We start from the raw sequence: 23,025 nt of genomic DNA, 5'->3' as shown, positions 1-23,025 counted from the left end.
GCCGTGCTAAAGGACATGACACGGGGCCGGACAAGGCACGCTGCCAACGCCTCCCCACCGCGGCGGGGGCCTAGCGCTCCTCGCAGCATTCGTCCCTTGCGGGGCGGCTCCGTCCTCCCGAGCGTGCCGACCGCAGACCGCTCGGCTTTCCACCAGCCCCGGTGGAAAACTCGCGCCTGTCCCCTCAGACACGCTGCTGCCGCCACCATGACGCCCCCCTGACGCCGCAGTGACGCGCGCGGGCCGCGCCGGGGGGCGGGGCCGTGCGGCCGTTGGCGGGGCGGGGCCGCGCCGCGTGCCCGCCCTCCCCTGAGCCCGCCCGCACGCTCGGCGCTGCCGGGGCCGCTGCGGAGCCTCCGCGAGGGAGACGGGAGAGTCGGCGCCGCTGCTGCCGCCTGGGTGAGCTCGGGGAGCCCCGGGCGCTCGGCGGGAAGCCGAGCCTAGGCATGGGCCTCATCTTCGCCAAGCTCTGGAGCCTCTTCGGTAGCCAAGGTGGGCGGGCGCGCGGGCCCGAAGCGGCGGCGGGGCGGGCGGCGAGTGGAGCCCGCGGGGCTGCGGGGGCCGCGGGCAGCCGTGGGGGCTCGGGGCCGGCTCCGCTCGCCAGGCTTCCCCTGAAGGCCCGCCCGGCCAAAAGTTGGGCTTTGCTTTGTGCAGCGCCCTGAGCGCTGGTGCCGCGGCGCCTCATGCTCCGGGTCGCTTTGTTCGAGTTCCCGAGGTGGTCCCTCCTGTCCCCTCCTCCCCGGCCGCGTTGAACACCCAGCGTTAACCATCCGCGGCGGCCCGGGCTGCTGGGGCTGCGCTGCACCGTGACGGTCCCGCCGGGCTTCGCGAGACTCCTTTTTAAGTCGGGATCTGTTATTAAAATCGTGTTGTTTTAGTCTTTAATTAAAAGGAAAAGAACGACGCCAAACATGTGGGGGCCTTCGAGGTAAAGATCTGTTTGTGTTTTGGCAAAGATACTGGTTAAATACAGTTAGTGACCCAAGAAAATCAGTTCTCCGGCCAAAAATAAAAAGGTCATAAGGGGATAGTATCGCTTTCCATGCTCTCCTGCCCAGTTCATCCAGCCCTGCAATCACAGCTCGTGTTCTATTCCAGAGCTCAGAATTTGGGTCTGCCACCACCTTCACCTCAGATGGTTATCATAAAAGTAGAAAATTATGGTTTATCTGTTAATTTATTTGATTTAATAATTTTGGTTTACCTAGCCAGCTTTGATAAAAAAATTAAATAGTTACCAGTAACATCATCTTGCCTGCTCCAAGCTCAAGGCCTCAAGGAAAAACAGTATAAACAATAAATTCATTAATTGTTCTCTCATCAGGTTTCCAAATGTGTACCTCATTTCCACTTTAAAGTTATTGAAAATGCAGATAAGCCTTTTTTTTGCAATGCTCTGTTGCAAGTTTTTGGAGGCAGATACACCTGGTGTACTTTAATAGTTTTCTGCCTGTGATTGCACATAACTCAGTCTAATTCTGTACATACCAAAGCCTCAGTGTGTGTGCACATTAACATCTGTGTATCAAACTGTCTTTCATGGGATGGGATTGGGATCCAGTCCCAGATCATTGATTCTTCTCATGCATACACCATCCTACCACGTAATTCCTGAGGTCTTCTGAATTTGTTGCTAATTTCTTATTTTCCTGAACTGTCAAACCTATTTGGCAAGATCCAATGTTTTCCCTATCCTCCAGAAAAATACTAAGTACCTTTTTTTTTATTTTCATCAAGTAGTGCAATCTGGATCTCCTTTTCTTCCATGAAGTATTCCAAAGACTCCAAAGAGATCTATAAGCAGGGAGATCGCCAGATAACTGGTGGCATTTAGTACTTGCCTCTATAGTAGATTATGATGTCAGTATTTATCTTCAGGAAAACACATTGTCTTGGTTATTGTATATTATTTCCTGGAAGAAAAGTTATTCTTCATTGTGAGTGACCCTGGCTGGGTGCCAGATGCCCACCAAAGCAGCTCTATGACCCCTCCTCAGATGGATGGGGGGAGAGAAAATACAGCAAAATCTTCTGGGTTGAGATAAGGAAAGGGAGATATCACTCACCAGTTCCCATCATGGGCAAAACAGACTCAATTTGTGAAATTAATAGAATTCATTACCAATCAAACCAGAACAGGTTAATGAGAAGTAAAGCCAGATCCTCTGAACACCTGCTCCCCACTCCTCCCTCTTTTTTTCCCAGGATTAGCTTTATTTTTGGTTCTCTGCCATCTCCCTGCAGGAGGGAACAGGGAATGGAGGCTGTGGTCAGCTCATCACATATTGTCTCTGCCACTCTTTCTTCCTTATGAAGGGGACTGCATCCCCTGTTCCAGTGTGGCATCTCTCCCATGGGAGACAGTCCTCCATGGGCTTCTCCAATGTGTGTTCTTCCCAAGGTCTGCAATTCTTCACTAAGTGTTCCAACACAAGTTCTTTTCACAAGTCCTTCAGGGAGACAGTTCTTCAGGGACAGGCCATTCCAGTCTGGATCCCCACAAGGTCACAAACCTGCCAGCAAACCTGTTCCAGAGTGGCCTTCTCTCCACCGCTCCACAGGTTGTTGCCAGGATCCTGCTCCAGGATGAGTGTCCAGTGGGGTCACAGCTGCCTTTGGGATCTACCTGCTCTGCTGTGGCATCCCCTGTGGGCTGCAGGTGGATCTCTGCTCCCCGTGGACCTCTGGCTGCAGGTGGATCTCTGCTCCCCATGGACCTCTGGCTGTAGGGGCACAGCTGCCTCACCACGGGCTGTGGGTGGATCCCTGACACCTTTAGCACCATCTCCCCTTCCTTCTGCCCCAACCTTGGAGTCAGCAGAGTTGTTTCTCTCACATATTCTCACTACTTTGTTCTCTGTCCTTAGTTTCTCCTATGCAATAACTTTTTCTCATCTTAAATATCCCAGAGGCATTACACCTGTTGCTGGTGGCCTTGGCTGGTATTGGCTGGATGCACATTGGAGAAGTTTCTAGGAGTTTCTCAGAAAGCAGTGTAGCTCTCTCCAGTATCAAAATCTCATGTTGCAAATCTAATACATTCATATATTTAAATGGTTAATGAAATATTAGTCTCACAGTTAAATAGATGAGGTAATATCATGAAATATTTACTCTTTGGCATTTATCCCAATAAGAGACTTTAGGGTGTGTCCCGATCCTGGTTTAGTGCTAGATTGGTCTTTTGTTTAGTTTTTGCTTTGGTTTGGGTTGGTTTTTTTGGTTTTTTTTTTTTTTTTTGCTTCCTCTTCTTGCGGTATCACAGAAAAGAGAGTTTCTTTTCATGGCTAAAACTAAAATTTCATTCTAGAAAATTTGCTTCAAACATTAATTTTTGATCTGATGGGAAATTATTCTCCGTGTTCTCTAAATAATATCATTACTAATAATAAAGCATAGTAATATCTGAGTTGATTTTGGTTGCTCCTCTAATTACATCAAATCTTGATAGTTCCTTGTGGAATTCACAGGCTGTCCTGGGAAGTTGCTGTGTTGAGCAGACCAGCACAGTAACTTGCACGCTGATTTTGGCTGTACAGAGGGAGCATTCCAAAGGTGCACATAGGGTCTGCTGTGTGAGGATCATGGGATCAGTTCTCATGGCTGGTGTGAGTTGTGTGATAACCTGCAGCACTTGGCAAAAGGAAAGGTGAAACTAAGGAAAGATTTGAAAGTTCCATCTGTGTTCTGTCAAGTAGAGCATGGAGGATGAGGTGTGCCTAAGTCTTTCAGCTCTCAATACATATTGTCTCATAATCAAGTGGTAATTGAACGATGTGAACTGAAATAGAGATACTTTTACTCATAAAATAAACAGTTGGCTTTAAAATAGACTTTTGTCATTTTTCTAGGTAACTTTCTAATGGCTTTGTGATATTTTTTCCTTTTTTTTGAGCTTGACAAAAAAAATTACTCAAGAATTGTTTTATTTAAAATACCATTCTCTGCAGCCATTTAAAGTCTAGTTGCTAAATTACATAAGTTCACTTGAATTTGCTTCTGGTAACTTACTTTCAGAAGTTTAAAAAAAATCAGACTCCAGAAATAACCTGCTGAAGCTCCAAAAATGCTGAAGCTGTGATTCAGTAGTCAAGTGGCACATTCTTCTGAGCAACATGTAGTAGTGTGGATAGATGGTGGAGCCATTAAGTTAGTGCCTGTGTTAATGCATGTCTGAGTAAAACTTGCTTGACTTATCATTTCATCAGTATTACCAAGATAGCTCTTAATTAAACTGTGGGTTAAAATAGAAGTGAATGTCAGCAGCCCTGATAAAGATAAATGACTGTTATCAAGACCTTATATTTTTTATGTGGTATATAGAGAAGCTCACAAATCCGGGGTTTACTTATTTTTGGAATGGTAATTATCCAGCATCTTACAGGTTGCTCTGAATAATTGCTACAGTTATTAAAAAGTTGCTTTAAGAAAAGTAATGGTAAGCTCTAATTCAAGATGATTGAACTTTTGTAATTCCACCGTTTATTTCACCTAGCCTTAGTGGCAGTTCCCAGTCAGGTTAGGAGAAACCGTTATCTGGAAAATCAAATGGATTTTGGTTCCTCTGATTACTAAAAGTTATTGACAGCTTCTCTGCTTCCTTGTAATCAAATCTGGGGATACAAATGTATTTTAGCAGTTCTTTTGTGCTTAAGAGAAGACTCTAAATTAGCTGTTAGTGTGCAGAATGAGTCTTTGTGTTGAAACCTTTTTGACCTCCAGAATTATGCTATTCCTCCTGCCTTCTTTCTAGCAAACTTCTGTCTGCATTCTGTCTTCAACTCTGAGGCCTCCAAGGCTGTTGCTCTTTGGAACCAGATGAGCATTTTGTCTCACAGCTTGAAAGCTCTTGGTACTCATTCAGTAGTCATTTCTTCCAAATATGTTACAAGTCTCATCACTAAAGTATTTAGAATTTTTTTTATTTTTATCTTTTGCAAAGTAGAGAAAAAGGCATGTTGGGAGAATTGAATCTTCAGTTTTGGGCTCTTGTATCATAGAGAAATATAGATGAGTAAGGAAGAAAAGAGCATATTATGTCTTACTTCTAAGATCTGCCAGAAGATAATCTTCACTGTTCTGTTTCTGTGTTTTTGTAATACTAAACTGCCACAGATTTTTTAAACCATATTACATATCAATTTTTTTAAACAGTGTGCTAGAAATGGTTGATGAAATCAAAAAGTCCTTGGATTCTTTTAAGGAGTAGTCTAATACTGTCTTTTCTTTTTTTCCCCTGCATATGCTTACTTCTTCTACTTTCCCCGTCTTTCCTCCCTTTTCCTACGCGATTAATAAAGACTCTTCTGCTCTCTCAACTTTGTTATGGATTTTCTTCTTCTTTTGCCAAGAACGTGGTGGACTGGGAAGATATTCATAAATACAGCCTAAACTGAGTTTGAATACCAGCCAGTGAAAGGGAGAAACTTGGGTTAGTCTGTAAGTACAGAACACAAATAAATCACTGCCTATGATTTACCCAGTAATTGTCCTTCCTCCTAAATGTGGCATCTGTCTTCTCCTAGTTACTCTTGTAAACAAGTAGCTGTCATGCTAAAATTCTGTTCTGTCTTAGTTTGGTAGTTTTTAAGCTCACATGTTTTTCCTCTAATGAACATCTATGTGTGAATTTTTTGTTTTCATCAAACTAGACAGAAATTCAACTTTTGACTATTTTTGTAAGTGAAGAGTTTCCATTACTATAGTTCTGGAATCTGTTACTTCTATGAAATACCCATGATTTCATTTTACAATTTTCACGCCAAGATCACTATTGATTAACACTTGTGTGCCTGTTTATTGTTTGTGCTTATTCAATCACTCTATGAAACCCCATCTGACTATGAAGTAACACAGATAAGCTGTGCCTTTTTTTCCCAGTTAGTGTTGGACCATTCACACTTCAGTGGCTTTCAAAAGCAGCCATCTCAATGGAGTTTTTTTCTTCATGACTTAGTGTGGTGTTGTATCATCCCGACACTCCAGTCATCCACGCCTAAGATAACGTGTTCTGATAAGAAGATGAGAGAGCAGTGTAATGCCTGACTGGAATTTCTTTTCTTTCTTGAAATTAACTTAAACAGAATGCTGCAAAAGTAGAATCATCTTCCTGGCAATAGTTGACAACATGTTTAGTTTGAGGGCATTTCTGTGTTTGGACCTTTGGAAGCTCTCTACATTTAATTTTATTTGAAGGAGAGATGGACAGTAAAACTACTAGGCATGATTTATTAGCCTTGAAAGTAGAGAGAATTTCATACTATTTATGTATTGGGAAAGGTTATTAATTACTGATGCTGCTGTTAGTGGGGCTAAAAGTACTCCTGCATTTACAGTCAAGAAATGTTCTTTTCTTAGCATGTGTTTACAGGATGCAGTAGTAGGGGAACTGGCACAGGGAAATACATTTTACCATCTGTTATGATCCTATTGCACAGCAAAACTTACAAAAGTTCCAAACAAGAAAATATTTTATTCCAGTAATATTCAGTATTAAAAGACCTAGATTACTATATATAGATTTTTAACCAAAATGCTTCAATTTTTCCTTAAACCACATACTTTTGGGAGAAAAAAATTAATTTGATACTTTCAATAGATCTTCTGATCTGCTAACTTGTTTGATCCTGTGGATCAAGTGTGGTATTTTGTAGGAAATCTTTAAACTGTGAACCACGTTTTGCTTTGAAATACGTGCCCTAGAATTGTAAATATTATCTCTTTAAAAGTGAGCTTGTTCACAGAGTTTTTATGTATCCATTTGCAAATTTTTCACTCTCAAGTGGTTTGCTTATTTTTGTCAGTAATTGGATCAGTATGCTGTGGCTTCACACCTGCAGCAAAAGAAGCACCATTCTAAGTGGCTGTGATACTGGATTGGAAATTCTAAGAGGAATTATTTACAGAGGAGCATATAAATTCTGGAGGACTGTTTTACTGATTTTGTTTGTTTGGTTGATTTCTGTTTTGTCTCCCCTGTGCCTGGAAACAAACAGTATTGCTGCAATTGCAGTATCACTGTTTTGTATGTTGGACTTTACAGCAGGTTGGGGCAGATGATTTCTCCTTTCTGCTCAGCACTGATGAGGCCTCACCTGCAGTGAGTGTGTCCAGTGTCCAGTTCTGGGCTCCTCAGTACAAGAGAGTCGTGGGCATTCTGGGGAGAGTGCAGTGATGGGCTGCAGGGGTGACGAGGAACTGGAGCATCTCACATATGAGAAAAAGAGGTGCAAAGAGGGCAGAGCCAGACTTGTCTTAGTGGTGCCCAATCACAGGACTGGGCAGTGGGCACAAACTGAAACACACAAGTTCCCTCTGAACATCAGAAAACACTTTTTCACTGTGAGGGTGACTGAGCAATAACCCAGGCTGTCCTGGGAGGCTGTGGAGTTTCCATCTTGGATATATTAAAAACCCCTCTGGACATGGTCCTAGGCCACTGACTCTGTGGGCCTGGTTCAGCAAAGAGGTTCAACCAAATGACCTCCAGAAGTGTCTTCCAGCCTTGACCATTTATCATTCTGTGACTTCTCAGTTCAAAAGTTGCAAAATTAGAATCTGTGGCCTTTTCAAAATACAGTTTCCTCTTAGATTTTACTGTGTGAATAATGATGGTACCTTAATAAATGATTATTGATCATTGAATGTTGGGGTAATACCTTTTGCAGTCTTTGGATAGTGCCGGTGTTTTTAGCATGATACACTGCTATGGATTATATTTTTTTTTATTGTACTTTTCTTTCTAAAACTAGATGTTGTAGATGAAGTAATCATTAGTAACCATACCTTTATTAGATTTCCAGTGCTGGCTTTTCCTGAGACTGGGATCTCAAGAGAAGATTGGGCTTTGTTTGGTGTTTTTTCTGTCCTGAAGTCACCACTAATCTGTGTAAGGTGTTGATATAAAAGAAATAAGCAGTTGCATTCTTCAGTAAGGGAGAGTGATTAACCAGAATTATAATTATTGCTGTTTCACTAATTTATTTTTGTCTTCTTCTTTTTTCTTTTTTTAATTTTTTTTTAATATGCAGAGCACAAAGTAATCATAGTGGGACTTGATAATGCTGGAAAGACTACTATTCTTTACCAGTTGTAAGTATATGAACTGATTGTTTTTCTGTTGGCATTTTTTTACTTGTCACTGTTTAATCTTTGAAAATTCAACTTTGTAACCTGGTGTAATCTCTGGGGTTCTAGATCACAATTTGTACATTCATGGAATGAGTTGCTCTAAACAGGGTAAATGTTTAAAGGATAAGTGAAGGAACTGCTGTGCTTTAAAATTGAACTATAAATTGACAACAAATTTCTACATCCAAGCACAAAGTGAACTGCAATTTTTTTCCCATGAAAGCCTGTCTGAATTTGTATTCATAAAAATAATCCTGTCCCAGTAACTGCAGAAAAGAGCATGATTTTTAAATTAATGGAAATTCCAGCCATGCTTCAGAAATCTGAAAAGGTTTCCAAATGTTTCTCAATTCCAGTGTCTAAAATTTGTGATAGAGAATTCCTAAAAATAATATTTCAGCTTTCCCAGGTCCTACCTTACTCATTTTCTATAGCATCATTGCACCCAAATCTTGGCAGCATAACAAGAATATCCATAATAAATTCAAGAGTGTTGTCAGGAGCATAATTACTATTGTAATTGTGGAAAAGGAGGAGAGTATAGATAAATTAATATCCTTATATTTGGATAGCAAAGCAGCATAGTATGCTTTCCAAAAAATCTTTCTATATGTGAACATTTTGAGCAAGCTTAAAGGTAGAACTGAGAAATGTTCAGCTATGTAACCAAACAGTCCTTTGAGATTTAATATCTAGTTATCTAGAGCACTAAATAGAGTGCTTTGATAAAATTCTGATTTTTATTTTGCACAGTTTAGTGGTTGTCTGTTTGGTATCTTTAGAATGGCAGCTCCTGCTTTAAAACAAGTGCATTTTAAGTGTCTGTTAATGCCCTTTAGAAAGACAGTCCTCCTATAACACTTAACCATTTTTATGCCTTTTATGTACTTATTTTTCCTTGCTGATTTCTTTAAGCATGACTACAGTCATTGCTTTCTAAAGTTCAAATGTATAGCTTTTTTAAATATGCCTGATTTTTGAATATTTTTTGTCAGTTACACATATTTACTTTTCTAAAAAAAATTGTTATAACTGAACTCTTAACAAGCCTTGTGGATTTTGCTGACTGGTCTTTATGGTGTGATATTGTTTCCTTTAGCTTAATGAATGAAGTGGTTCATACTTCTCCAACCATAGGAAGCAATGTAGAAGAAATAGTGGTGAAAAACACTCATTTCTTAATGTGGGATATTGGAGGACAAGAATCATTACGGTCGTCATGGAATACCTATTATTCAAACACAGAGGTATGAGAAGATGCTTTGAAATCTGCAAATTTAATATGTTTGTTTGAAATTATATTTAATTATTTATTAGGAGTATTTGTAGACTTTTGTAGAGATTGCAGCTGTATTGTTTTTACATTCTAATGCGGGAGAATAAATTCAAAAAGTGTGAGGTATCTCTGGTATGCAGTGATTTTTCTGGTAATATTTGAAGTATTTTTTCTATATACTTTATTGTAGTGTTATTTGATCTCTGCTATAAACTGTGAAGTTAGATTTTTCCTTGGCAATCGAATGATAATGAAATGCATTTTAGATCAGATTTTTTTGCTTGCTTTTTTTAAGTCAATTAAAAAGAAAACTTTGAAATGTAACTTGGAAATTTTGTGATGATTTGCAGTGGTCAACTGGACTTCTGTACATCCAGTCTGAAATGGTTTTGAAATAATGATAATTAGGAGGAAATGAGGAATGAAGGAATAAGGAATAAAGGAATGAAACTTTCTCTAAGCCTAGGCAGCAGTATTTAAACAGCTCATCAGCTCATAGCTTTTATCCAGAGGAGGAAGGAAAGTCTTGCTGTGCACTACTCGTGAGGTACTGGCAGAGCTGCTGTTGCTGGAAAGGTTGGAGCAGAATTCAGCAACAGTTGATTTGTGGGGTTTGTTTTTTGTGACAGTCTTTTTGAGCCCAAGAGGTTATCAATACAAAAAGGCACATATAATCACTGAGGACTCTTTTTGAGACATCTACACTGATGTAAAATATTCTAGACTTCATTTCTTACCATTTCTACTAGAAGTAGAGACCTCTTGTAGATATTATTCATTGTATAAGTATTCCATCCTCTTGTAAAATTAGGTTTTTTATCTCTTCCATTTTCTATATCTTTTCCTATGCTGTTGAAGAGAGGTGAGATCAGTGATCCGTCCTAGATCTACTGTAAGCCTGATAATGACATCTCAACCTTCATCTCTAGTATTTTAGACTAATTTTGTATGTTATCTGGAAAAGTGCAGCTACACCTAAGAAACACGTGAAGATAAAGAGACTTCTACCAGTATTATCTGGTAAAGAGCCATAAGTTCTTGACATTTATCCCTTGAGTATCTAGTTTTGGAATTTGGAGAGATGCATATTTTATTTTTCTGATACTTTTGGGATGTTCTTCATATTCTATCTAGCAAGTGTTTGAAATCCAGTGCCTTGTAGTACTTGGAAAGAACTTTCCCTTTACTTAGAAGCTTTGTCTGCTGGAAGCAGTTGAGGAAGAAAAGAGATCTGTTTACTATGCTAATCCTAGCCTCCCTCATATGAATTAATTCTATTACTGTTCCACCTCATCTGCTAGGCATCTCAAAGTCACAGCAGCATTAAATTGACTCAGGTTTTCATACTTTGTGGTCATTTTTAGTGGCTAATGAATCACTTTAATTTTATAAGGCAAAGTGATTTGGAGAATATGTTGGAGAATTATAGCAGTGGTTTCTAATTCTCCCTTTTTACTACTCTCTCTTCTCTCTTTTGTCACTTTCTCTTTTCTGGTGTCCTTTGAAAGTGTCTGTCTCTTCTGTAGGAAGACTAGTGGTAGTGGTCTCTTGAAATTGTGCTTTCTGTAATTTGTAGTTTGTATTTACATATTATACTGTTGGTGTTTTTCCCTAGTTCATCATTCTCGTTGTTGACAGCATTGATAGAGAGCGACTTTCTATTACAAAAGAAGAACTTTATAGAATGCTGGCTCATGAGGTATGGTGGGGAGTTGGGATAATAGTTTTGTTGAGAACAGTTAAATAATGTTTCATGTTTCCTTTGTTAACAAAAATAATACCATCAGAAAAAAAAATTGAGAATAAGTGTGCGTTCATGTTGATCACATTTTAAAACCATGTAAGTTATAAATAAGGAGAAAAATTATTATGAAGCACTCTTCTAATAGGACTTGCTTGATTGTAATCAAATCAGTCTTTACTTTGCAAATTTTGAACTTATAAAATGTTATGCCTCATATTAATGTAACTGGGTATTGTTGTCCTTTACCACTGAGTAGTTCAGTTAAATGGCTGAAATTTCAAGAAACTTTTTTTTTTAAGTTTTTATTTTAGAGAAATGAAATTGCCTACTTTTTTTTCTTTGTTCTAATCCTGTTCCTTAAAATTAAGGAGTATATATCATACTATGGGAAAATTAATTTCAGTTCAATTTCCTTCAGAATTATTTGTTTGTATTTTTATTATTTGTTGTCCTAGGGACTTGAGTCAATTCACTCAAACGTCCTAAATTAACTTGTATGTTTGCTTAGGTAAAATATGTTAAAACCTTTTGTGATCACTCTGAAGCTGAATTGAGGTTGTTTTAAATCTAAATATTCTCCTTCATTTTTGAAAGAAAAGGATTTAGTACAGTGCAATTAATCCTGTTAACTTCTCTGAGAGATTTGTGTTTCACCTAAGTGAGTTTTTGCTTTGCAATTTAATGTTAGTTGTAGTATAGATCTAATAGTAAGGAGGAAATTCACTACCAAAAAGGTGGAAAAATTACTTCTTGTGCTGAAGTTTTCCCATGTAGTTTTTTGGTTTCCAGTCTCAAACTCTGCAAGAAATTGTGATCTACCATCTCTTGAAATCAGTTGGTAGGCCTAGACTGGGCTACTTGTAGGGTTGAATTTTCAGCTGTAGATCATAAAGCTTGTTTTCTGGGTTTTTTTCTCTTGGTGGAAAAATACTCTCAAAATTTAACATGCATTGAAGTGTATTGAACACTTTTAGTTGCAACTGTCAGCTTCCTGAGTATTAGATTTGTTTACCCTAATTCTCTTTTAGAGCCATACATTCTAGTTCTTGTCTGTTTTGAATGCTAAATTCCATGCTGAAGCAAAACTATTTTAATTAGTTATTAAAGCTGATGCAGCATTATTAAAACTCCATTTTTGTAACACTAGGGTTAAACTTTTAGGAATTTGGAAAGTTTTCTTAAATTATTACTGCTTTAATCAATACAGAACTTCTTTAATGAAGTTGAAGGAATTTCAAGGGACTGGTATCTAGCAGGCTTTTCTATTTGAATAGTGTTTATTGTATTGTATAGGACTTGCAGTACTTAACCAGAAATAATTCTGCTGGCTGAGGGGTTTGAAGCATTATAAAATGTATTTTGACAAGACTTTCATTATTATGTATGAACATGTGGTCAACACCAAACAATTTGATTCTCTGTGGTGGTGAACACTTCTGAATAACTTAGTTTTTTAGCCTTACTGTAACAAATATTTCGTGTAGTAAGACAGTTAAAACTCCATGCTCCAGTGTAATTGTTGATTAGCTTGGATACAGTCCTTTTAACAAATGAAGTTAGCACAGTAGCCTTTTAGCTCTGTGTGGTAACTGAGTCCTCTGAATGGCTCCCAGGATTTACGGAAGGCTGCGGTTCTGATCTTCGCGAACAAGCAGGACATGAAAGGCTGCATGACGGCTGCCGAGATATCCGCGTACCTCACCCTCAGCTCCATCAAGGATCACCCCTGGCACATCCAGTCCTGCTGTGCTCTGACAGGAGAGGGGTAAGTGCTTACTGCTTACTATGGCAATTCCTGGTCCTGCTGATACCAAAGTGCATTTTTTCAAAGTTTTGAACTTTGCTGTCAGAGGGACACTTTGAATTTTTCATATTTGAGCCTTGTGGGTTTTTTCGTAGCTTATGCTCCAAATTCATATGAATGTCTTCCTTTTGTTGTTGAAAACTCCAAACCAAAAACCAAACACCACCCCTCCACCTAAGTATGCAGCTGTTGACATAACTGTCTACTCTCTGTGTGCTACTCTCTTACTCTTCTGTGTCTTTCTGTATTTGAAGAAATTTGCTACTGTTCTCTTCCTTTATATTCTAAGCTACAGAAAGCTTCTGAGCTGGGAGGTTGAGGTGTTCAGGGTTTTTTTGGTTGGCTTTTTTGATTAGCATTGAAACATAGTTTTTGATGAGAAGTTACATAGATCTGTCATAAAACAATTTTTTTACCAGTATTAAACTTGGTTTATATCTAGCTAATGTAGCTAATTTTGCAATTTGCATACCTTATGTTAACAATTACTAAAACAGAATGCTCGGCTAGCCTTAGATCCTTAGTCTGTAAATATAAAAAAACCAAAAATTTTGATACCTTCTAACAAGTTGGATAATGTCTTCCTTGTGTGGTGTGAAGTGTACTGATTTTTCATCTTGGTTTTTAAAGCAGTTTTGTAATATGTGGTATTTAGGGTTTTTTTTAGCTGTATTGTACAACCTTTACAATACTGTGGTCTTGTGACATCAAAAATAGTGAATCCAACTGGGTGTTTAGGAAGGGAGAGCAACTACCTCACTTTCTAGGAAGAAGTATTTAATGTCATGGAGATGTCTTGTAGAGTGAATGGTGGCATTAACTTCCCTGGGGTGGAAGGTGTTTGTGAGAACAAAGTGGGGGTTTTTTTATGGGGTGGTTGTATTATTTTGTTCTAAAAGCTAACTACTTTCCTTCTACCAGTTTTGCTAAAGTCACGTTTGAGTACACAGTTTACGGACTAAGTAAGATATTCAACCAAGCTGACATTTGAAGGAAAATAATAATTAATAAACATGAGGTTTGGTTTAGAAACAGTGGCCGTCCTAGGCTGCTTCTTTCGTATTGTAAAAAAAAAGCAGTGAATATTTAGAATGCTTTAAACTATGACAGTAGTGAAATGAACTTAGAATAAAACATTCCCAGAGTTAGATAGCTGAGCTGAGTCTTCCTTGGGAAAATCTGACAAGAATCTGGGAGGGATCAACCTGGTGTGAGTGAAGCTAGCATTCTTGGATAGCTAAACACTGATTTACTGGACAGAGTTAAAGCTCAAAAGGGTATAAATTAGGTAACTAGATCCCTGGAAAATCAAGGGAAAGTCTATCTTCTAAAATGGAAGACTTTTAAATAGAGGTGCAGATTGGGTTAGGAAGATTAGATCCCATGCAGGCTTGGTATTCAATATAAACACACTTTTAATTTTCTAATGTAATTTTGATATACTGTCTTTTCATGAAACAATTCAGTCTAGATAACCTGCCCTTTTTCTTTTAATATTAGTATGTAAAGGTCTAGCTTTCTGTAGAGCAAGAAAAACTTTTTTCTTTTCATGTACTTGCAAGTAAGCATTTCTTGCAAGTAAGCATTTAAGCAAGTAAGCATATTGTCTTGTAGGTTTACAAGGAGAAAGAAATTTGAAGTACTGCCAAGCTTCAATAATTTAGAATGCTTGATCATTTTCATGTGGCCAAAGCCTAAGTAGACTTAGCTTAAAACACTGGTTGCTCTCTTCAGCTTTCAATCCCATTTCCAGTTGATTTAATTTATTTTAAGTAGTTGTTTTTTCACCTAAAAACAAGTAGAAAATACCTTCAAGATGCTGGAGTAGAACTTGTACCAAGTATAACATCTCTTATCTTTCAGATTATGCCAAGGCTTGGAGTGGATGACCTCCCGTATTGGAGTGAGATAGCTTTTTTTTTTGCCTTTTTTTCTTTTTTTTTTTTTTTTTTTTTTTTGTTATTCCTCCAGAAGAAGAGACTTCTATTTATCCTGTGAACATGTACATTTTTCTGTACTTTTGGCTGCTGAGGCAGTGACCAATGTTTAATTTATATCAGCCAACCTCTAAGCTGTGCTTGAATCAAGCGCAGTTGAACTGAAACACAAAAGTATTTTCTTAACTTTTTTTAATACACTAATCTTCAACTGGATGAACATATGTGAATCTGTTTTTAAGCATTGAAATTCCTCTGAATATGAATTCTAACTTTTTCAATGATAGCTTTTTAAAATCTCTTTTGTCATTGTCAATATTTCATATTTCCTCTTTCTAAATAGTTGTATAACTTACTAACATAAAGGAGCACATTTTATTTAATAATTAAAAGTAGTGTTTAGGTTAACTTTACTCTGCCATAGCTTTAACCTCAAAGGATAACCATATCTCCAGCTGGACTTCCTGGAATATTAGTAGAGTTCTAGTCAGCACGAGAATGAATAGTTATGAATGCAAATTTTTAAGTGCTTAATGAACTAGTTAAAGTTAATATTGTGATGGCTTTCAATCTGATATACAATGGAACTTCTGCCTTAAAAATCTGTTTCAGTCTCAGTTTCTCTGGTAGGTAGTTCTAGGACATTCTTATATTCTTCTACTTGAAGGTACATCTCTGTACAGTGCATAAAAATATTATTACTAAATGCTGGTGTAGTCATTTAGAACTTGAATAACTTTTCAAAGATAAATGGGTAATTAAATTTGGAATCACAGCAGCCAGTGTTATGTGTAGACTTTCTATATTCTGTTAAAATTTTAAACTCTATATACGTGAGCCTTCCTCACCTTTTAGTGAGAGTGCTATTTTCTAAATTAATACAAAATCAAAAGGGAAGCCAGATCTATAAACAAAACAAAACCATGGTGCTGTATCTGTAGACTTCGGAGTGAAGCTAATCTTGACATTTATTTATCTACTATCATACATGTTTTCAGATTCTGTTACAGAGAAATTATATTGCCTTCATTTTTGTTTTTGGTCTTATTTGCACAAGCAGAGAACTTTTGACAGTGTTTGAGTTAGATGCCTTCACCTGAAATTTGAAAAACAGGTGGTGAAAGAGTGGACCCAGTAACTGTTAATTCAATTTGAAGGGAATTAAGTTAAATCTAAAGATAATCTAAAGATATGGAGTTAATTGAGAACATGAAGCATCACATAAACCTAACTACCAGTCCCCCCAAAAACCCCACATGAGGATTAAAAAAAACCAACAAATCAAAACCAATAGTGGACATCCCGTTCCTAGCAAGGTCCCAGCAGCAGTCAGGTACCCAGCCTATCTAAATGCTTGGCAGGTTTCCAGATGCACCATTCTGCACTTCTGCATGCCTAAAAGCCACATGGAGTTTGGTTACCTGAACTGTTTTGCAAACTGACTGTAGGCTTTTGATGACAAAATGTTTCTGTTTAATCTTGTTTTGAAAATTTAAGAACACTGAGTTTTCTTTAATAAAATTTTAAGCTTTGTAAATTTCAATTTGCTTCCATTTTATTTAAATAAAACTTAATGAAATGTTAAAAGTATCAGTAAATGTATTGTTATAAGTGTTGGAAAGACTTTGAATACATGTGAAAACAGTGATTGGTTGAATGAAATTGTGTATTATTGCCAGTTAGAAAAAGTCATATTTAGGACTACATTGAGTGTCAAGTCAAAATGTTCAGAAAATAATTAAAGTCAGCGAAAAGTAGTGTATAAAGAAAAAAGATGAATGCAAGGCAAGGTTAAAATCCAATATTAAAGCTGCTTGCTGTGTTGTTCAGCTGTTTTAATGTGTGAAAATAAGATTTGTTTTGCTCTTAGGGAAGCAAATTATAAAGGAAAAAAATAAAATGATAGTATGAATGATGCTTCTTGTTTGGTAACTTAAAAATAAACCTGAAAATAAATTTAAATTGCAAACTGAAATGATATCATTCAGAATGTAGTCCTGAATACTTAAAGAGAGCACTAGCTGGTTTTATTGTGCTTTGGTTGTTTTTTTTTTTTTTAAGAAGTATGATTTTGTATTTAATGCTTTCTAGCTAAAACCATTTGTAAATCTATTGTTTGATTACTAAATACAGTCTTATCTGAGGTAATACATATAGCTTTGATGAGGAGGAAATGGTCTGGCTGTAGACATTATAATATCAGAATAATGGATGTTTTCTTTTTATTTCTTAGCACTCAAGACCTTTGGGTATCTTTACAGAATAAAGCATTCCTAACAAATGCTATGATTTTTATCACCTAACAACTTCATTTTCTGCAACTGTTTTCCGTTGATAATACTGGTTTGTTCACAGCACTACTGCTGTGATTTTTTTTTTTTTTTTTTTTTTTTTTTTTTTACTATTATTATTTTTGGGGGGAAAACGCCTTGGTATGGAATTTTGGGGGCCCTATTTGTAATAACTTTGGAGTCTGTTTAACTAAAAGTGATTTGATCATAATTTTTAAGGGTTGCATTCGAATGAATACTGTGTGTGTCTTTGCATTGCCAAATACCACATTATGTTTGCTAATTTAAATGTAGTAAATATCTTGCAGTAGTTTTGCACTTTAATTCTGTGTTTAATATGCTGTTTACAAAGAACAATGTTAATCACCCTAAGTTCAAGAATTTATGGTGTCTGTGCTATGCACATTTATGTTGTACTGCTCTAAATTGGTTGGCACATGGCTTTTTATTTGTTTATGTTTTTTTACTTTTTATCTAGGTGACAAAGAGGTTCAGGATCCCCAAAGCAGGGATTCTTTCCAGACCTTTAAACACAGTGCACGCAGTAAGGTGAAGAGGACTTGGGCACAGCTGCTCAAAATATTTGTCATCAAAATAAAATTGAGTTGTTCTGTGAATTTGGATGGGGTTTTTGTTTGTGAGTACTCTGGTGAAGAGGTATTGTAGCAATGTGGCCTTGTCACTTTCATTTCATCTCCAGTCTGTTCACTGGGGCAGAATGGGGGCCTACATCATGTGCAGCTGTAGCCAGTTCACAGAACATCTTGGCTGGACACCTGCTTCCTTTCATCTCGGAGAAGATCCAGCTTTGATCCTAAAGATCACATCATTTCAGCCATGGGAAGTGTGGGTCTTTGTTTGTTTTAGAGAAGAGTGTTTGTTTTAGTGGACTGTTCTCTTCCACAGCAAGAACAAAACAAATCCAAACAAAAGACTGGGAAAAAACTTGTATATGCATTTGTGTGTGCATTTGGCTATACTTAGCATTTAGCTGAGTTTGCTCTTTCCTTTAGTAGAGTCTGCTTTGTGACAGGGCCCAGAAGGCAACAGTGAGGAGAGTGGGTTGAGAAAAACCTGGCCGTGATGCCAATGCTAGCAGTAGAAACTGGCATCTTGGAACAACCTTCAACTTCTTCTAAAATTACCTTGATGATCTTTCAACATTGAGTGGTTCTATGTTTTCCTTCTGAGGGGACAGTGCAGTAGAAAAGCTGCACGCTGTCCACACAGTGTGTGTGCCCGCCCTGCAGGCAAGAGAGGGGGCTTTATCCTAGGTTTGTTTCTTGCTAAGTGTGCTACTCTTCATTTCTGTTTTGCTGGGTAGAGATATTTCATTTCATACAGAAAGTTTTCCTGGATGTAACTGAAGACATCGTTCCAGTTGCACACCAGTTTGTGTCCCCTAGATGGCAGGAAAGGACCAGTTTAACAGTGCCTTACCTGCTTTAGCTTGTGTTCTGCATCTATCTGAAAGACTTCTAAAATGCCTTGATAAATGAAGAAGCTGTGTACCATTACCTGAACCATGGGGATCATGCTTAGATCAAATGGAGACAGCATAAGGGAGAAGAAGCTTGAATCACATCTCCGGTGGGAAGAAAGTTTACAAGGAGGTTTTAAAAAATTTGAAACTGTTCTATGGCTTAAAGGCATTTTGTCTTAATTCTTTATGGTTAGAATTATATTCCAAACCTTCTATTGTTGTTGCAACTGAAAATGTAGACAACAAAAAGAATGAATACAATTCCCAGCATGTTTCATTTTAATAATAACATCTGTCTGTTGCCTGTGACAGGCTTGATTTTTTTTGAACTTTGGTGACAGTTGCTCCTGTAGTGCTCTGTTGCACTACTACTCCTCAGAAATTGCAAGGATCTGGAACATTTGAGCTGTCACCTTGCAGTGTGTTTAGCTATGATGATGATTTGTACTCTTTACTACATACTACTGCATATGAAAGCCAAATTCAAGTAAAATAGTAGTTCTGTTGCAAGATTTAGATCATTTTTAGTGTAAGTGGTGGTCAAAATAGCAGCCCTTGCTGAGGGCAGTACCACCAGCAGGTTTTCATTGCCCATATTTCTTGTGCAGTGATAAAATGTATCACATTTCTCATATTTGTGTATTTCTCTTTATGCAGTCTTTTTAAAAGTTATAACTACAACTATTCACAAGAATATTGCCTAATAATTTGCACTTCATTTTTATGTCCACATTGAAAGTTACTCCTGGCCAATCTCCATTACAGGTGGAAATGACTTGTGTGGTCTCAAAGGACTCATCTTCCATACTGAGCAAGAAAAGAAGTGGTGAAAAGTGTTGGGCCATCTCAGGAGGGAGTGAAGTATATAAGATCATAATTTCATATCTTTTCTAAGCATATTCTGTATTGAAACAATGAACAAGAACTTCTTGAAACTCACTATCTGTTTTGGCAGCTCAACATTTACAACTTGAAGCAAAAGTTAACCTGCATGTACAAGTTGTACCTAAGAGTTTAGTTGAAAAGTCTTTAGTCATCTGGTGGGCCAGGTGGGAGCAGTCATGGCCTAGCTTAGCTGTGCTCCAGGTCTGTAAGCCAAGATCCCATTTTGTCTCCAAAGCCACTCAGATGGATGTACTGGCACAGCATTCAGGATTTAAGCATGTTTTCCAAGAAAGCTGACCTGCAGATGCCCACACTCTGAATGTGTGGGTACACCTTGTGTGTGGGTTGTTCAGCCCACAGAAGCCATCTCCAGAGCCCTGTGCAGAGGCTTCTGTGCTCTGCAGTGCACTTGCTGCATCCACAAAGATTGAGGTGGATCTGCCTCCAGAGATGAATTCGGTTTCACTTCACTCCTCTCCTGAATTGACCATGAAGTCTCTGGAAGTTGAAATGAAGTGTACCAAGATAAACTCCAGTGAAAATATTAATTGAAATTTTCAGATGTAAATTTCAGATTCACCGACATTTTAGAATTAAATTTATTAAAAAGTATTGTTGGTTGGGAAAATATCTGCTGAATTCTTTCAAAAAATTTCAGAAAGCCTATTTCAAAAATAGGGCTCGTAAGACTGATAGTGACTTAAAATTTTGGTAATTGGCTAAAATTGGTCATAATCTTTTAGAGTTTTAAGAAAAATATAACTCTCTTCTCAACAAAACTAGGGTTTGGCCCCTCATTTTTCAAGACTCCACTTTCAAAGCAGTGTTTTCACTGAGTCATTTGAGTGCTTTTCATTTTTCCGTTAGCTTCTCCCATATTCCTTTTGAGGTTTTGTTCCATTTTGCAGACTAGTTCACTAGTTTAGGCTTGAACCTTTGCTATTCTAATGTTGAAAAAAGGACTTTTTGGTTCAACCCTGAAAGTTTGACAAGACATCTTCAACCACCACCAATACTCCACTGTTGAGAAAAACTTTAAATGCATTTTTTAAAAACTGTGTTGCTAGATTCTTGGTGTTGATTTCAGTTGAGTACACTACAATTAGAATCTGAAGAAGCCAACTGAACAGTTAATGTTCAAACTTGTGGGAAAATAGGAATGACTTGATTTGTTTTGAAAGATACAGATATATATATATGTGTGTGTGTGTGTGTGTGTGTGTATGTAAATTTCTCATATATAATGGAAATTGATGCACATAAGTATTGTAGTCTGTCCAATGAGTATGGAACAAGATCCCTATTGATCCAAAAAGGCCTAAGCTCTCAGTTCTTAGCCTTCAGTTGCTTTGGATTCAGCACCTTTCAAGCATAAATACAACCTCTTAAAATATTTTTCCTTCTCTCTTTTATCAGTAAGTTGCAAGGTAGCAGCTACTTGATAGATTCCATTTTCAATTTAGTAGGAAATGTAATGTACTTCTGTTCTGGAGGAAAATTGGTAAGTAATTACTGTAGAATTAAATCCTATTGCTTCTGTGAAAATAAACAATACAGGAGGTGTCTGGGGACTTGCAGTAGGATGCATAATCCAACAGTACTCATTCTTCTTTATAGAACTATCTAATTAGGAGTTAATGAAAAAATATTGGACTGCTTGCAGTTCTGTACACTCCTCTGCAACTGTAAAAAGTTTCTTTTCCTTCTAAATCTCTTTATGCTGTTGCTTCTGTTTTTTAGCTGTGGCGAAAATGGGACCTTGCATTAATGCGAATTGTTTATATTTTGGTAATAAGCAATTAAGTTCAGTACCTTTTTAATTCAGTTGCTGGTTTGATTGTCTCTTCTGTTCAGTCAAGACTTTCTTCTAGACTAAGTATGAATTTCCCATTTTTTGCCAAATTAAGAAAAAAAGGGAAAAAGCAAAAAGGAAAGAGAAAGTAAAAAGGGTTAACTACATAGGAGTTGAAATAAAGATGGAGAAAAAGTACTTTATTCTGAAGTCAAACCATGTGAATCTATTTGCCTTGTTCTGTGTTTCTTTTGTAGAAAAAAGAATTTTGAGCTTTTTAATTGTGCCAAACAAGTGCTAAACAGGCACCATGTGTGAGCCATGGGCTTTATATTCCAAATATTCTCTTCAGTTCTATTGATGAAGTGTCATCTGGGATCTCTCAGCACTGAATGCAAACTTTCTAAGATTTCTGGGCAGGGACCATATTGGTGACAGTGTTATAAACCACAGCACATTTCTGTGCCCTGTTTTTATTCTGCCAGGAATTTAGATTTAAACCAAAGACTCTCCCCACCAATTATGAAGTGTAAAGACAATTTGTCCAGTACTCTTACAATGCAGGAGGTGAAAAGCAGCTATTGGTCCTATAAGGTACATAGCAATGAATTCAGGGTTATGGACAAAAGTACTTGCAAGATTCATAAATATTTGATTGCTCTGAAACACAGATGTCAGTGGCTTTGTTTTCAAAGTCTAGCGCTAGAATTTGATAGAATTTTAGTATTGCTAAAATTATGCTAAAATGCTTTTGGAACTTCAGGCAAAATAGATCTAACTTGGGTAGTAAATCTAGTTCATTTCAAAGGGACAGAGCAATAAAACCCCTGAAGCAGGCATTACCTAAAGGTAATTGACTGCATCCATGAGTTAAATGTTCCAAGGAATACTGCTTTTAGCTGACAAGGTTAATTATCCTCTCACTGTGTCTTCTTACGATGGTGCTGGCATTCCAAACACATCCAAAGTTTTTAATAAAAAATCTTGAGAGCAAAATAACATCTCTATAAATAAAATATGTTTAAAATCTCAGATATTAAAGATATCAGTGCACTGAAATGGTATTTATCCAATGGATATATGTACTTCACTTTCAAGTGGTAGTTATCCATTGTCACTTCTGGTTGGATGGAATCCTGATAATGGAATTTTTGTGGTTTGTTTAAAAAACATAGACTGTAAAATGGCATTGTGTGATAAATGGAGTAGGTAAAAGCTTGTACCATCTTTGTATTTGAGCATGCCTGCCAGCCCTGTTTCATGGTGGATGGAATCCTGATGAAGTGGAGACAAATCCTGTGGGCCGAAACATGCAGTGCTGAATCACATGGGGAATTGATAAAAGGTCAGTACAGTAGTTCAGATGGCAGTAGCAATATTTCTTCCTTGGTTTAGTTTCAGATGTCCCAAGTTCAGCTGGCACATCCCACACAATAAAACCTTACGTGCTGTCTGTGCCTGAGGAACATGAAGTAGATGCTCTCTCAGGATGTTCCCTGAGGAACAACCTCAGACTCTTCACAGCTGTTTAGGGCTCCCCAGTGAAGAAACACAGATCATGACAAATCTTTTACTCTATGTGAGATATTTGTCCTCCTCTTTGGTAATGCTGTATATAAATTGTACCTTTCCCCTTGTTTTAGTTTCCTGTTCATTTATTTCATAAACCGGTTTGGTTGGAAA

General features: G+C 37.6%; 1 protein-coding gene across 2 annotated transcripts; it reads left to right on the top strand.

The window, feature by feature from the left end:
- The first annotated feature begins 319 nt into the window (after window positions 1–319).
- On the top strand, window positions 320–17,805 carry ARL5B (ADP ribosylation factor like GTPase 5B). 2 transcript variants are annotated; one of them, XM_063150257.1, is made up of 8 exons: window positions 321–492; window positions 5,301–5,439; window positions 8,031–8,091; window positions 9,230–9,377; window positions 11,022–11,105; window positions 12,764–12,915; window positions 14,818–14,857; window positions 17,661–17,805. In XM_063150257.1, the coding sequence occupies exons 4-8, from the start codon at window positions 9,234–9,236 to the stop codon at window positions 17,733–17,735; spliced, it is 495 nt and encodes a 164-aa protein (XP_063006327.1). In that variant the 5' UTR covers window positions 321–492; window positions 5,301–5,439; window positions 8,031–8,091; window positions 9,230–9,233; the 3' UTR covers window positions 17,736–17,805. The 2 variants fall into 2 exon arrangements, with proteins under 2 accessions (XP_063006318.1, XP_063006327.1); XM_063150248.1 differs by lacking the exon at window positions 5,301–5,439 and having other exon boundaries at window positions 320–492.
- Window positions 17,806–23,025: the final 5,220 nt, after the last annotated feature.

Source organism: Melospiza melodia, chromosome 1 (genome assembly GCF_035770615.1).
Source record: "Melospiza melodia melodia isolate bMelMel2 chromosome 1, bMelMel2.pri, whole genome shotgun sequence".
Taxonomy (NCBI): Eukaryota; Metazoa; Chordata; class Aves; order Passeriformes; family Passerellidae; genus Melospiza; species Melospiza melodia.
Note: the sequence above shows the minus strand (reverse complement) of the source record. Positions and strands in the feature narration are given on the sequence as shown.

What these genes read in the sequence shown, in the direction of transcription:
- ARL5B (XM_063150248.1), top strand. Translation starts at nt 447, where the DNA reads ATGGGCCTCATCTTCGCCAAGCTCTGGAGCCTCTTCGGTAGCCAAG. An exon ending in CCTATTATTCAAACACAGAG is followed by an intron (nt 9,378 to 11,021) that starts GTATGAGAAGAT and finishes GTTTTTCCCTAG; the next exon opens with TTCATCATTCTCGTTGTTGA. An exon ending in GGATGACCTCCCGTATTGGA is followed by an intron (nt 14,858 to 17,660) that starts GTGAGATAGCTT and finishes CTTTTTATCTAG; the next exon opens with GTGACAAAGAGGTTCAGGAT.